Source organism: Panthera uncia (assembly GCF_023721935.1).
Source record: "Panthera uncia isolate 11264 chromosome A3 unlocalized genomic scaffold, Puncia_PCG_1.0 HiC_scaffold_12, whole genome shotgun sequence".
NCBI lineage: Eukaryota > Metazoa > Chordata > Mammalia > Carnivora > Felidae > Panthera > Panthera uncia.
Window position 1 is genome coordinate 18,866,851 of NW_026057579.1, and position 15,778 is coordinate 18,882,628.

The 15,778-nt window shown below is 48.5% G+C and overlaps 1 protein-coding gene across 4 annotated transcripts in view; it reads right to left on the reverse strand.

Moving 5' to 3' along the window:
• Positions 1–15,778, reverse strand: part of DPYSL5 (dihydropyrimidinase like 5) — a 100,715-nt gene that overhangs the window by 19,050 nt on the left and 65,887 nt on the right. For all 4 annotated transcript variants that reach the window (XM_049652425.1, XM_049652426.1, XM_049652427.1 and 1 more), the window contains 6 exons: positions 9,672–9,830; positions 6,852–7,031; positions 5,920–5,988; positions 3,684–3,728; positions 1,791–1,866; positions 692–848 (listed from right to left, as the gene is read on the reverse strand). In XM_049652425.1, the coding sequence (XP_049508382.1) occupies positions 692–848; positions 1,791–1,866; positions 3,684–3,728; positions 5,920–5,988; positions 6,852–7,031; positions 9,672–9,830 (686 nt within the window). The remainder of the gene's footprint in view (positions 1–691; positions 849–1,790; positions 1,867–3,683; positions 3,729–5,919; positions 5,989–6,851; positions 7,032–9,671; positions 9,831–15,778) is intronic.

A 15,778-nucleotide genomic window follows, 5' to 3' on the forward strand; every position in this document is an offset into this window, starting at 1 on the left:
GAAAACAATGGATTCTATGCAAAATGTCACTAAAGGAAAGAAAGAAGCTGCAAGCAGTTTGGGACAAAACAAAATCTTTTCATCTTTGTGTCCCACTGAATTCAGACTATTCGTTAAAACTTTTCCTTTAGATTTGGATCATACGGGAAAAAATCGTGTTAGAACAAGAGGAGCTGGAGAAAAGGAGATCTGGAGGGGAAGAATGAGGGGGAAAGAGGAAGAGAGGGCAGAAGGAAAGGAAAAAGGGGAAAGAAAGGGGAAACCACATGCGAAACGAGGAGGGGGAGGTAAAGAAAAAAGAGACAGAAAGGCCCACATATATTCTAGAATAAATCAGCAGCCACATCCTACAGCCCTGAAGTGGTCCTCAGTGTAAAAGCAATGTCCTTGGAAATTCTGAACAACCACCATTCACCGTTTCATATATGCTCTTGACTCTTACACTGCAGAAGCTCTCGCTCCAAATCAAGTGGTCGGAGAAGCCGACAGGTAATTGGGATGGCAATTAGCTGATGGGCTCTGGAGAAGGTAACAAAAGCAGAGTCATCCTACGGGCACAATGGAACCAGACCTAGGTCAGATTTGGGGCCTCTGCGACATCACCTCGAAGACGTGTACGTTCCCAGGACGGCATATATTATGATTAAGGATGTGCTACGGGGCCCACAGAGGTTCTGCCAAAATGCCTTACTTGGCCAGCAGGCTCATGAGGTAGGTGGAGGTGTTCGTGTCCAGTCTCAGCGGAGGCACCGTGACGTAGGCGGCCGCGTGGGACCAGTCCTGGTGGTAGTAGTGTAAGCCTGTCAGAGTGGCATGGGCGGTGGTGGTCTCGGCCAGCACAACCTTCCCTAGAAGAAGAAAGGTCAAACCATGACTAGGAAGCCAGTGACCTGAGAGATCACTGGTCTGAGCTTCTCATTTCATAGGCGGAGGAGCTGAAGTCAGAGAGAGGAAGGGACTTGACTGAGCTTACACGGGGGTTTGAGGGCACAGCTGGGTTCAAGGCCGGAGGGCTCCATATTGCCATGCTGGCTCCAGGCAAGGAGAACAGAAGGGCAAGGGTGCCGAAGAGGGGCAGCACCGCCATTTCGGGGGACCACGGGTGCTTCAGGGCACTGATGGGAGGAAGGAGGGCCAGCGGTGCGGGTGAGACACCCAAGGGCTCCCACTGGGGGAGAGGCGGGAAGCAGGATCTCACGGGCAGTTCTACCAGAAGGCCGAAAGCCCTTGCTCTGATTTATCTCCCCAGGTCTGTGACCATGACTTTGTTTCTCCCGTTTCCAGGATCTCACTGGCACCCTGAACCGGGCCAAGACTATAAGTATAAAAACCTTCAGGTGCTGCCCAGCGCTCAGCAGCAGCCGACACACAGGTATCGGGGCTCGCACACAGGGTGTGGGGTGGCTGGAAGGGAAGCTGGGTCCATACACTGTTACTCCTCCGGGGACTTCCCTGGCATCCCCTTGAAATGTCCACTGGAACCGGTCCAGGATTTTATGTTAGTTGCCAAGGCAACGACCAGTAAAACCCAAGAGTCCAAAAAGATACCAATTAAGGAGCTGACTGAAAACGTGGAAAACTTTCCCAGACCCGGGAGAGGTGACAGACACTTCTGCAGAGCTGTTATGCATGCAAATGCACAGAGGAAAACACTGCTTCTAGCGCACCGAACCCAGGCTAGCGCAGTGCTTCTGCGGGCGGCGGGAGAGAAAAGGGAGTACTCCGGGGGACCCCACAGGGCTGCAACCCCACCACACGTGCGCACGGTCCACTCCAGCCCAAGGACTCGCCTTGCATCTTAGCAGCTGCGATAACGTCACCGGCCGAGATGCTGGACACGTTGACCAGGTATATTGGACAGTGAGTCTAAACAAGGAAACCGGCAGAAAGGAGAGCGCATCAGCCCCATGAACCTAACAAGCACTAGCACAGCCCCAGCCAAACCAGTCCGGGCCCCGGCACCTCCCTCTGCATGTCTTAGCCCCACTCGCAGGGAGAGAGGGTCTTCTACCGGGAAGGCAGGCGGGCGGCCGGAGCACAGACGAGGGGAAGCACGGAGGAGGCAAGCACCAGGGCCCAAGGGGAATGTTGGGGCCGAGCCTCAAATATTTCACCAGCCGGAGTCAAGATGATTTATAACTTAACACCAGGGACTTTTTAAATTTCCTGCTCATGAACGTGACGACCTAGAGACAGTCGTGGATCATACTTCGTATCTAAAATTAAAACGAGGGTTGCCTTATCAGTAGACAGAATGTACCCTCAGAAGAAACAAAATGGAAGAGGTTCAGGGTTCAAAGTCTATGTCAGGCAGGACTGGTCTTGCAAATGGACACCTGGGTTGTAATATCAATGAGCTTTTCCTCTGCTGAGCGGTGCGACAATGGTCCCTGGCTTCACCTGCCTGGGCATATGTTTGAGCTAAAAAACAGGAAGCTGGCTTTTTGTTGTTGACATCTTTCCTTATCCTGGGGTCGGTCTCCGTCAGGAAATCATTGGTATCATAGCCACTGGTGTGCCAGTAAATCAATGTCCTCGACCGGCACCCAGACTTGTAAACTGCTCATGGGAAACTTTTCCCAAATGTTACTCTGATGCCTTCTCTGCTCATCAAAATGAGAGGACAGAGAGCTTAGGAACTGGCCTGACATTTGACGTGCTTGGTGCAACTTTACTAATTCTGAGATCCGCTGGACCTCCAACCTCTGCCTCGTCCCCGGCGTTCCTAACACCACGCCCTCGTGCTTACTTACATCCTTCGGGATCGCCCATGTCTTTTCAGAGAAGAGGTTCTCGAGCGTTAGTGCCCGCTAAAACCATGGGTGGGCTTCTTAAAACAGACTGCTGGGCATTGTCCCCAGTTTCTGATTCAATGGGTATGGGCCCGAGAATCTGCAATTCTAAGTTTCTATTTCTAACAAACACGGGTGCTGCTGGTCCAGGCGCCACACTTTAGAAAACTGGTATTCTCGAGGTGACAGCACAGATTATCTGAGCAAATCGAACTCTTTAATGACGGTTTAGGAGAAACAACCTTGGTATATTTCTTGGTATATATCTACTGTTTATAAAATGCCTTTCTTTCTCTGCCCCCCTTTGACCCTCACAATCCTCCTGTGAGAAGTGATATTATCATTCCAACATTAGATAACAAAATAGTGTATCAGAGTGGTTGAGTGATGCGCATACACTGAGAGCTTCGTGTTTGGTAAAGGTCTCACGTCTTGTTCGTTTCCTACACCGTGTCAGCACCCCCTCGCCCTGAGCGATACCAAGGAAAACTTCTAAGTTGTCTAGAGGCAGAGGGTTCGATCACGGTTCTCTAAGCAAGCCATCTACCGAATTCCTCTACAGGAAACAGAGTTCATTTGCAGTGAGGCTCTGTGGACACCCAACTCACCCTGCCTCCCATGGGAGCCATTTCCACTTGAGCAATGAAGCCAGACTCAGCAAGCTCACAGCGGTGGGGGGGGGGGGGGGGGGGAGGACAGAGAGCTGGCAGCTAGGAGGACTTCTGCCAGGTCTGTGGGAATAACAACACCCAGGAAACGGTTTTGGGGTCCTGTGAACCAGGCATGGTGGTGGCACCCAGGGCAGAATGGGACCCCACTGTGTAGACTGAAGATGCTGGTTTCTGATCCCAGAGTCAAGAATGGGTTTAGGGCGAGCCGGGGTCTACTTACCCTGTTTGCAATGGTGATAACTCGGTGAGTGGCTTCAGCCTCCAGCTGTAAGAAACAAAGGACAGGAAGAAAACAAGCTTCAGCCTCTCTCCCAAGCAAGCCCACCTCTGCTCAAGAGCCCACTTTGTAGAAAGTGCTGGAATATCCAACATTGGGCTGGAGGGGCCAAATGCACCCACAGGGGCTGGCTCGGGGGGTAAGCCCTGGGCAGGGGCACCAAGCTCCAACCACCTCTTCTCACCCTAAGAGAATCCGAGGATTTACTACACCAGGCATATCCTCGCTGGATGCTACTCAGGCCTTAAATAAAAGGCAACGAGGGGCATCTGGGTGGCTCAGTCAGTTAAAGCATCTAACCCTTGGCTTCAGCTTAGGTCATGATCTCATGGTTCGTGGGATTGAGCCCTGCATGGGGCTCTGTGCTGTCTGCTTGGGATTCTCTGCCCCCCCCTCTTAAAAATAAAGAAATAAACTTTAAAAAATTTGGGGGGGGCGCCTAGGTGACTCAATCAGTTAAGCATATGACTCTGGCTCAGGTCACGATCTCATGGTTCTCGAGTTTGAGCCCCACCTCAGGCTCTCTGCTGTCAGCCCGGAGCCCGCTTTAGATCCTGCTTTGGATCCTCTGCCGCTACCCACCCCCCTCTTCTTCTTTCTGCCCCTACCCCACTCACGGGAGCTCTGACACTCTCTCTGTCAAACTGAAACATTAAAACAAATTTTTAAAAATTCTTCCCTATCTGGGGCACCTGGGTGGCTCAGTCGGTTAAGTGTCTGACTCTTGATTTCAGCTCAGGTCATGATCTCATGGTTCATGAGTTCTAGCCCTGCATCAGGCTCTGCGCTGGCAGTGTGCAGCCTGCTCGAGATCCTCTCCCTCCCTCTCTCTCTGCCTCTCCTTAGCTCATGCTCTCTCTCTCTCTCAAAAAAAGAAAAAGGCAACAAAAGGAAACAGAACCTAGAAACCCCTCCGTGTTTTCTGGGGTATTCTTTCCACAGCCACCTCAGCGCAGTAGCAAGGAATGATACTCACTAATATCAAGCTGGAAATTAACCTAGATCCGAGTTTCTGAACTTCGGCACCATGGATATTTTGAGTCGGGTAACTCCTTGTGGCAGGGGGCTATCTGGGCACTGTAGGATCGATCGTCAAGCAGCATCCCTAACCTCTCTCCACTGTATGCCAGCAGTACCACACCCTCCCCCTGCCCCCCCACCCCCCAAGGTGGGACAACCAAAAATACCTCTGGACATTGTCAGATGTCTGCTGGAGGGCAAAATCTCTCCTGGCGTAGAGCCTTTAACCAGTAGATGATAACAGTGGTGACTCTCACTATTAATACCCTACAGTCAGAGCTTGGCTTTTTCCCTCATACAACTGAACAAAGCCCAGTCCTGTGCCCACCCGCCCACTCCTGTCCTTACAGGTCCTCGCAGGGCCTTGCATGTCTGATGGCAGTGCCATGACATCTGGTCTCTGGCTCCTCGTCCCTCAGGGCCTCCCATCGATCCCTCATGGACATCCAGCCACCACTCTGCATTGGACGCTTCGAAGAAATGGGAAATAGCTTTCTCTTCACAAACGGCAGGTGTCGGAATGGGGTCGCAGGACGAGAAGGCACGATTTGTCCAGTGAGGTCCCCTCCAGAACAGACATCTTTAGCGGGGGGACCGCTGGGGATTTGTGTGGGCACCTTGCCAAACTGTGCCAGGATTAAACCAGAGGGCAGAGGAGAGCAGGGCTTTTCATGATCACCGCGGTGGTTAATATGGTAACAAGGGGGCAAGAGTATAGACACGTATGTGCTTCTGGTTTCTGGCGGGAAGGGTCCAAAGTTTTCCTCAGATGCTCTCATTCCTACAACACTAAATCACTGGCTTATAATCTGGAATTTCTTCTTACACCCGAAAGCGCTTTCACTCTGTCTTTTCTTTCCCCATTCAATTTTTGGGGAACGCAGCCCCCGATGTGCTCACATGGTCTCCCTCAGATCCCTGAAATCAGAATCAAATTAGGTGGGTCTGGTTTCCTCCAAACAGTCTTTCCCAAGGAAGCTCAAGGCCAAGGCAGCCTCCGCTGGGCGATGGCTGTTCCCTGAAAAGCTTCCAGATGCGAATTTCACCCATGGAGAAAGCGATAATATGCAACTTATATTTACTGATGCCTCTTCTATCCTAAAGGTTCTGTGAATCCACAGGAAAGAAGCTGAGAAGAGGCAGAGTCAGTTTTCCTCACCTCCTCTGGGCGGCTGATCTCGATTCCTTCTGGGCCCGTGATTCCCAAATCTAGCGCCTCCTTAGCACCCTGAATAACAGCAAAAGAAAGAAAATTGAGAGAACCATACAGATACGAGAAAATAACGAACCCCAGGGACACGAAAGCATGCCGGACACCGTGCATTCCAATAGGCTGCCGCTTTGCTCACTTCTGCAGTATCCGCCTTCCAAAGAGGGCAGAGTAAGTATGGGGTTCCCTGGCAGCCAGGCTCTCCTGCACCTCACTTCCTAAGGACTGAACGTATTTTTTTTTCCTCTTAAAATTCCAGTTCTAGAACTAGCCAATAGGCTTGGGACATCAAAGACCATCGGTCTGAAAAATCAGAATTTCCCCACCGGAAATCTAGTCAAATCTCTAGTTTCCAGCAACACCTAGAATAACCCTTACCAAGCATCCTATTTAAGATCCAGGAGGTACAAAGGGATTCATCTACCAGTGAGCAGATTGCTATAATATCTCAGTTCCTCGGGGGTGGTGGGGGAGAGGTAATAGGAAAGCGGAGGAAAGAGGAGAGCTGACTGTCATTTATTCTGATGTCAAATCTCATTAAAAATATTTCTTAGAGGTGCTCCAAGTTCTTTTGCTATCATGGAATTTAAATATCATATCACTAGAACTAAGACATTATCATCTAAGACTTAGAAACCCTTTTGGACTATGAAGAGTTTTTTTTTTTTTTTTTTTTTTTTTTTTTACAGACAGACGGTAGACAAGTTTGGATTTTCTGACGAAGATTTGTCACCTGGGGTGTTAACATCTCACACTGCCTTTTATAACTCATTTTGTCTGGACAAAATTGTGGGATGGGTGATGGGTGGTCAGGAATCCCCCTGAGAACTGTCTCTATTGATGCCCCAGCCCCCCTTCCCCAATATTCTCTATGGCCTTGCCTCAGCCACGAGCTCCCCATTCTCAGCATGGACTCGGGGGATCGCTCCAATGTCCTTGCAAGCGTGCAACACTTGATAGAGCTCACTGTCCCGAAGCATATACAAGTCTTTGTAGGTCATGAACATCTGGAAGGAGTTGACACCCTTCTCCCTTACCAGTGTCTCCATTTCTGCTTTCACCTGGAGAGCAAAATGCAAAGGCAATGCCACGTGAGTACAGATGTTCAAGAGGCTGACGGGCCCAGGATGGAGGAGATGGGGGCCAGTGGGAGGAATGACCATGCGGCCACCTGCAACCTTGCAGTATCTCACTTTCTGCCCACCCCCCGGGCCTCTGTGAGGTCAGGTGAGCAAATGGATGCAGAAGGACTTTGAAAATTGCCAAGCATGGGGCTCCTGGGTGGCTCAGTCGGTTAAGAGTCCGACTTCGGCTCGGGGTATGATCTCGCGGTTTGTGAGTTCGGGCCCCGCGTCGGGCTCTGTGCTGACAGCTCGGAGCCTGGCTCCTGCTTCGGATTCTGTGTCTCCCTCTGCCCCTTCCCTGCTCGTTCTCTGTCTTTCTCTCTCTCAAAAATAAACAAACATTAGGACAATTTTTTTTAAATAAAAAAAAAAAGAAAATTGTCAAGCATGACACAAACGTAGGAACCATATTGTGACCATCTAGGCATGTTTCTGCTGTCGTATAGGCTTGTCTTGTGTTTCTAACTCCAAGTCAGCCTTATTGGTGAATGCATTAACAGCGTTTACCCCCAAGGCCTGTGCTCCCCACTCCCATAATGGAAGTGGTGTTACAAAGAAGGCACAATAGGGGCGCCTGGGTGGCTCAGTCAGTTGAGCGTCCGACTTCGGCTCAGGTCATGATCTCACGGTCCGTGAGTTCGAGCCCCGCGTCGGGCTCTGTGCTGACAGCTCAGAGCCTGGAGCCTGTTTCGGATTCTGTGTCTCCCTCCTCTCTCTGACCCTCCCCCGTTCATGCTCTGTCTCTCCCTGTCTCAAAAATAAATAAACGTTAAAAAAAAAATTTTTCAAAGAAGGCACAATAATGCTGAAACTCCTGAGACCCAGGGCGCCTGGCTGGCCCGCCTGGCTATATGAATATGGAGATTCATCCTAATGTTGTTCACAATGGGGAAAAATGGAAGCAACGTTGGTCTGACAGCAGGAAAACAAATTGAGGTTTATCTCCTTGATAGGACATGAAGCGGCCACTGCACCGATGGTCATGAAGACCATGCAGCCACACAGAAAATGCTCACACTTAAGTGAAGGAGTTACTATGTAAAAAGCACACATGGAAAAAAAAAAAAAAAGACTGGAGGGAAATAAGCCAAAGTAACAAGAGTGGTTGTGTTGGGATAACCAGAATGATGGGCTTCTTTTCTCTTTCTAAAATCGATAGTTAGGAAAAGAATTATTTGATAATAACAAAAAGAATTTAAAATTCTAGATGCATGGAAGTCCCCACAACCTCTGGGGACTTAGGGAGGGCTGGCCTGGCCTCAGTGTTGCTGAGAATCTGAATGGACGCCCTATTCCAGGCCAGCTCCAGGGGGAGGGAATACAGAAGCTCGGGGTAAGGTCGTCCCCCCAGGAGGGTGTGGAGAATAAACAAAACCCCCTCCTCCGATAAGGGCCGGCTGCCATTCAGGGTGGGTCTGCACTTTTACCCAATGCCAGCAGGGAAGTCTTCATGGTGTGAAGGTTGGAGGGCTCCAAGGCCTTTCATAAGGACCATGTCTGACATAACAGAGGAGAGTGGGGGAGCTCCACGCTCAAAGCTAAAACCCAAGGGCAGAAGGACACAAGGCTTTTAATTACCATCTCAGAAGGGACGCAGGCCCTTTAGACCAGCCTCCCTAGCTGAAGAACTTTGTAAAACGTCAATGCTTGTTTCGTTGTTGTTGTTTGTTTTTTTTGTTTGTTTGTTTGAAGTAAACTCCATGCCCAATGTGGGGCTAGAACTCACCACCCTGAGATTAAGAGCCTCATACTCGACTGACTGAGCCAGCCAGGCGCCCCAGTGCTTGCTTAGGATGCCCACACAGGTCCTGGCACCTGTACCAGTACAGAATTGGTGGTGGAACGGGCATCCAGGCTGCTTCTCTGGGGTAATAAGTGGTAAAACTCCAGAAATGAAGCAAAATCTAAATGTCTGTTTTTAGGAAGTGGGAATCTGGGTGGAGGGGACTAGACTCTGCCCCTGGGGCTTGGGGCAGCGGGGGGACGGGAAAGCCAGAAGCGAGGGGCACAGGGGCTGAAGTGAGAAAGGGCTCAGTGGGAGCCAGCCTCAGCCACAGGCCAGAAGCAGCCTCGGGGCTCTCAGAGCAGGAGCCGGGCCCCAGGAGGAAAAAAGTGGCCCAGTCCCATTTATCCAGGTGGCACGGAGCCAGGACAGGACTCTCTTGTTCTGTTCGGAGACCTCAGGTCCATGCCGTCACTTCCGGCATGAAAACAATACGTCCCCGGGAGCCTGACTCTTGCCAAGCCCGCTGCTCAGCAGAAGTGGCACCCGATGAAGAGTATCAAGACACGTTGAGAGCTTTGTGGTCTGAGCAAGGAGTCAGCCGGCGTTCCCCAGGCCTCTGGTCTCAGGCCCTCTGGGTCTGCTGGAACACTGGCTCTTGAAATTAAGCAGAACAAGCCTTGTCACCCCCTTGTGGAATCATGTGTTCTTTTCTTTTGGCATCTGGGGGAGTTAGGATGGTGGGGGGCGTCCCCTACCTGTGGGAGAGCACCCCACCCCAGCTGACTCCACCCAAATGGCCCCTCTCCCTAAAAACGCACTTATTCTTTCGGGATTCTACCCAGCACTGTTACCTTGGGTGCCCACCAGGTGATCCCCACATGCAGGGCGTAGTCACAGCAGACCTTGGGGTCGGCCAGACCCCGACACTTCTCGTAGGCTTCCACGAGGGAGGTCTCCTTGTCAGGCAGGACGTGGCCGATGACCATGGTGGTGCCTCCGACTAGTGCCGCCTGTGGGGGACAGGAAAAGCAGTCTCGTCACATCCCTTCCCACATCCGAGTCACTGACGCAGGGAGACACCTGAGGTCCTTGGGTGGACATTCAGGACAACCACAGACCCTATTAAGCGAGAGGCTGTGAGGCCCCAGTGCAGCCACGCTTGGGAAATTTTGAGGAGCTAGACACACACTGGAGGCCATGTGTCAACCTTCATCACCCCATTGGATCCAGTACACAAACCTGCCTCTTCCTCATCTTGGGTTGTGGCTCAGTGCTTTGGAAAAACCACTTAGTGTGTCACTGGAGCCTCAAAGCCAGCCTCTATTTCCCAAAAAGAAGAGTCCCTCCACCCCCAACAATTTTGACCAACTTGAATATATACACGACATAACCAAATGTTTAGTGCAATATAATGCGTCCATTTATAATGTTTATTTCGTGATACACACAGATTTTTTAAATTTCTAAATTTTTTTTTGAGAGAGAGGGAGAGATAGCATGAGCAGGGGAGGGGCAGAGAGAGAGGGAGACACAGAATCCGAAGCGGGCTCCAGGCTCTGAGCTGTCAGCACAGAGCCCGACGCGGGGCTCGAACTCACGAGCTGTGAGATCGTGACCTGAGCCGAAGTTGGATGCGTAACCGACTGAGCCACCCAGGCGCCCTATTACACATGCATATTTAAATCCTAATGAATAAAATGTTAGTTTGGATACATTGTTTTGTCTTATTCTCTCATATTCCACGAAACAATTTTATTCAAAGTTTTCATGTGCATTTTCAACATCGAGGCCTTTGTGTTCAGTTTCTCCAAGCATGCTAAGTTCATTTCCATTTATCTTGTTTGAGATGGAGCAGTTTTTAGGTCCCTGTATGATTTATCAATGAAAAATTATCCTATTCACAATCTCCACATGACATCACTTAACAAGAAATCTTTAAAAAGCCTCTCTTGTAATTCCAGGAATAATGGCTAAATCTGTATTAAAGCTCCACCTCCCCCGCCCACACATACGCTTTTTTTTTTAAGCCAATTTTGTCAGGTGACCTGCACACGCCTCCAGAACTAGCATTGACCAAAGGTTGTTCCACGTTAATGTGTTGTTCCCCAACAAAACTTCATCAAAATAGAATAATTAAGAGAGAGCTCCACTACTCGGAGTGCTCCGATAGAAGGTGACTCTCTTTTTCCAATGAGTAAGTCTGGACAAACCCTGTCTTTCTTTTTGGGTCCTTGCAATAACTTAGATGAGCCCAAGCTTGAGTCCCCGCTCGCCACCTCCCAGCTGGATAACTTCAGCCACATTACTTAACCTCTCTGAGATGCTTTACCTATAATAGCTACTATAATAGCTACTTAACCTCTCTAAGCTTTACCTAAATTAGCTTCCTTCCTGGATCGTTGGGAAAGTCAACTGAACCGTTCTCTAATAAAATGGACTGAGTGAAGTCTGTCGTAATGTGTGTGTTTAATCATCCAGATTTGGACTGTTTATCTCTGACAATGAAATTGTCTTAATGATTCCTGCTTCTCTAGTCAGTCAAATCCTTGATCACAAATCAGATCAGAAATATTGCTGGGGAATGGGGAACTGAAAAAAAAAAAGTTCAGCGGCCAAACAATTAAAACTCTCAAAACACAGATTCTCCTTGTTGTCCCTGGCTGGGAGACCACTTCCCCTGTTGCCGGGAGTTCAGAGGTCCAACTTCTTGCATGGCTTAAAGCAACCAACAGAGGGCGGTAGTTCTGTGGCAGAGATGGGTAACCAGAATGGCGGAGGGCGGGGGGCGGGGGCGGGGGCGGGGAGGGGGGGGAATGAGAGAAGGGAAAGAGCCGCTGATTGTAGCTTTACTAGCTGGCTTCTATTTGTGATCCCGATCGTGTCAGGCTGATTCATCCTCATAGCAGGTGGTTGTACTCTATTCTGCCCCGAAATGCATTTTTTGCCTTTATATGCAGAGATGGGGGTGCGGGTGGGGTTATCTATTGGGATTTTATACACTAAATTGTTTTATTTTTCTGTGGTTCTAGATTCTTTTTTTTTTTTTTTTTTAACTTTTTTTTCCTTTTTTTTTTTTTTTTTTTTTTTGAGAGACAGAGCATGAGTGGGAGAGGGGCAGAGAGCGAGGGAGCCACAGAATCCGAAGCAGGCTCCGGGCTCTGAGCGGCCAGCACAGAGCCCAGCACAGAGCCCTACGCTGAGCTGGAACTCAGGAACCGTGAGATCATGATCTCAGCAGAAGTTGGATGCTTAACCGACTGAGCCACGCAGGTGCCCCTTGATGGCTTTCTTTCTTCTGCACTCCCCTCAGTATGTCTGTAGCCTTGGGTAGAAAAAAGGAGACCTGGAAACAGCATGGTATAGGATGATAAGAGAAGCAAGACTTCTTAAGATCTGTGGGTCCCAGAGCGAGAGTAGAAAAGGAGGTCCATGTGCTGAATCTCTAAATAGTTAAAAGTCACAGATCAAGCTAAGAGTTAAAAGTCACAGAATACCTCCTATCCTCCTACTCTGACAAATACGTGACCAAGAAGACCAGGCCTGGATTTGGAGTTCTTGGGGTCCTTGCAGCTCTGAGCTACACCGTAGGGGATATTGGCCTTCAGCCTTTGCACTGCCCCCAGCCCACACCCCTGCTTTGGGTTCATCCTGCAGCCCACAGGCCTCTCATCTGCTCACTCCCTGCAAAATGCTGCCCGTGGACCTAGGCGAACAGGCACTGGTGGTCTGGCCCCCAAGGAGGACAGATGCAAGCATACATAGGTCCTAGAAGTGCTCAGGGTCATCTGTTAGGGGATTCCAGGGACCCAGAGTGTGGTCTGGAAGAGGACAGGGGGCTCTGGGCAGACATGGCTCCTCTTGCCTGAGTCTAAGGACAGTCACTGAAGAGTTCAGGTAGGTGTCACTGGGCAGTGGTCCTGACTTTCCCACTTTCTGGCTGTAATCCAGCGCCAGCTGTATACCCACTCGGACCTCCCCTCCCAGAGGAGATCAGGTGGCCATGGATGTGAGAGCCTTTATAAGCTGGGAAGGAGCACATAAATATCTGCAATAATTATTTCTACTATTAACCTCAGGCCTCAAAACAAGAGTTTAACAGGATCAGCAAATACTCCCCCAGCTGCGGGTTCAGGAGCCCAGACCAGATGCTGGATGTACAAGGGTGTATGAGCACTTGTTTCCTCTCAGGCAAGAGACACACATAGCTGGCTTTTAAAATATGTACAGTTCCAACCCATGGGACGAATGCCGACAAGCTCTGTCTTCCTGGGAATGTGATATCACAGATGTGACAGACCTTTTTACTGTCATCCCACATAAAACATCCTTGTAGAAATCAACAGAGAGCATGACCCAATCCTGTTCCCGAGGATTTCAAAAGGATTATGTTTATGAATATGTGACCGTGTGACTACTGAATGTTCCTGTTTTTCTGCAAAAAATGGTGTGGGTTAAGCAAGCTGTGGACAATGTTTAATGGAAGTCAATAGAAATGATGTTCATGGAGGCTAAGTCATAACATGGAAAAAGGGTGATACTGTAATGAGCGAAAAAGACAGAATTCAATATGTGTACCCAAGATGCTTAGAAGGATGTTTAAACACACAGGCACCCACACAAGGAAAAACATGGAAGGAAATATACCAAAACATTAACAAGGACTGTTTTCAGTGATGAGAGTCTGAGTTATTTTTTTCTAGTTTTCTGAAATTTACTTAATAGAATCAATTACTTTATTTATAATATCTATTTTAAACATAAATTTGGAAGAAGCTAAAAATTACTTAAAGTTTAGTTAACCATGCTTGTGTGTTTAAAATATTTTCTTTTAAAGTTATGTAACATTTCAACCATACGGTAAAAGTATAGAAAATAACACACAGGCATGAACCCACTAGTCAAACATAACAGATGTTAACATTTTGCTGTTGTTTAAAACACATTTAAAAAAAAATGAAATACAGGGGCGCCTGGGTGGCTCAGTTGGTTAAGCAACCGACTTCGGCTCAGGTCAGGATCTGATGGTTCATGAGTTTGAGCCCCGTGTCAGGCTCGGTGCTGACACCTCAGAGCCTGGAGCCTGCTTTGGATTCTGTGTCTCCCTCTCTCTCTGCTCCTCCCCTGTTCATGCTCTGTCTCTCTGTCTCTCAAAAATAAATAAATGTTAAAAAAATTTTTTTAATGAATAAATGTTAAAAAAAATGAAAAAAAAAAAAAATAAAACCAATACAACCAAAACCCTCCATCCTGTTCCCTATCCCTCTCCCCTGAGGTGGATCATCCCATCTCTGTTTTCATGCTTTTACTATGTTTCGTGAATTTTAAAAATTTACACCAAGTACTATCCGTACCTTTTTGCAACATGCTTTTTAAAAATTCAACATCTTTAAGATATATTTCTTCCATTCTAATTAATTAATTGTATGAATACTCCTCCATGTACATATTCAGTTCTAATTCGTGGGCATTTACCGCTACACGTGGCGCTTGAGGATTCTTGCACACACATGAACGGTCCCCACTTTCAGGGTATACGTCGCCCGGAAGTGGAGTTGTAGCTTCGTGCACATGCGCACCCCCAATTATACCACGCCGGACCACGGACGGGCTAACTCACCAGGGCCTCCTGGAGCCTGGTGGCTGACGAAGTCTGCCCATTTACCAACGCAAGCCCTTAATTTTTTACATACACTGCTGCCCAGCCAAGCATCCCCATTGAGAATGTGGCATTTGTTTTAATCGTGAATGTGGGACTTCACATCTCTCACTATTAAGTTAACACGGACACTGGGACTATTTGTTTAACCAACAGACACAGCATCATGATGCACATTTGGCAGAGATGAAACATAATTTTAGTGTTTCAAAGGGTTACCATGATTTGTCTCTGACATATTTGATATTCTGCTGGATAAGTCTGGGTTTATCTGATGCCCAGTAATGTCACCTCCATTTGTTTCCTAATAAAACCCAACGTGCTTAATGGGGATCCATTTTCTGACCGACTTTCCAGGCATACACTTGGCAAGAGCTTGTACTGAAACTAAACCTAAACCGGATATAAATGTCATATTTATGCGTCAGAAGTCATCGGACGGACCCCTGTGGGGCACGCAGGGTCTCTGTATTGACCAGGGCCATGCTCAGCAAGTTGGAAAGAAACTTCAGAAAAATAGGACTTATTTGCTGCCGTCACAGTATTGGAGAGAAGAGTGTACTGACCCTCCTTGCCTTTGTCAGGACAGAGCTCTTTGGAGAATCACTCACTTATCTTCTGCATTGCTGCAGCTCGAATCACGTTTTGCTGGTTTCCCAGTAGCAATGTTTTTTTTAATCTTCCAATTTCACCCTCCTGCCCCTGCCCTGCAACCCTTCTGTCAAAGAAGCAGCTTGTTCCAAGGCTGAACCAGTAAGTCAAGGCACAAACTTTGTGCTCCGCTGTTGAGAAGGCACTTGAGCCACAGATAATTCGTGGGGTTTTTCACAGGGGAAGAGGGAGAGGCTTCCTGGAGTGTATTTTCATATAGCACATAGAAAAGGGGTGTGTTTGGGGGGGAGGTGATTGGAATCGGAAAAGCAGGATCTGCCGCTACCTAGACCTATCGATCAAGGGCAACTTAATCTTTAAAGGGGGGACGCTACAGCACTGAGAACCAAATAACAAGTATTTGGATGTGTTTTGTAGGCTGAGCGTCAAGTAAACATTTCTACATTTCCTAATGCAGCTGGGAAAGCCATCGTAGGTTCAGCTAGATCTGCTTCTCTTGGAATCACTGAACCAGTTCTTTTTCTTTGCACATGAAAATTCTCTTCTTTTATTCACAATCTCCCAAAGTACAAGAGAAATAAAATCACCAGCTCGGTGATTCCTCTCTTGTTCGGAGTAACTTCCTGCACCATCAGGGATCTGTTGGTTGCTTACTGGCCCTTTGGAAAGCCTTCCCCCCCCCCCCCCCCC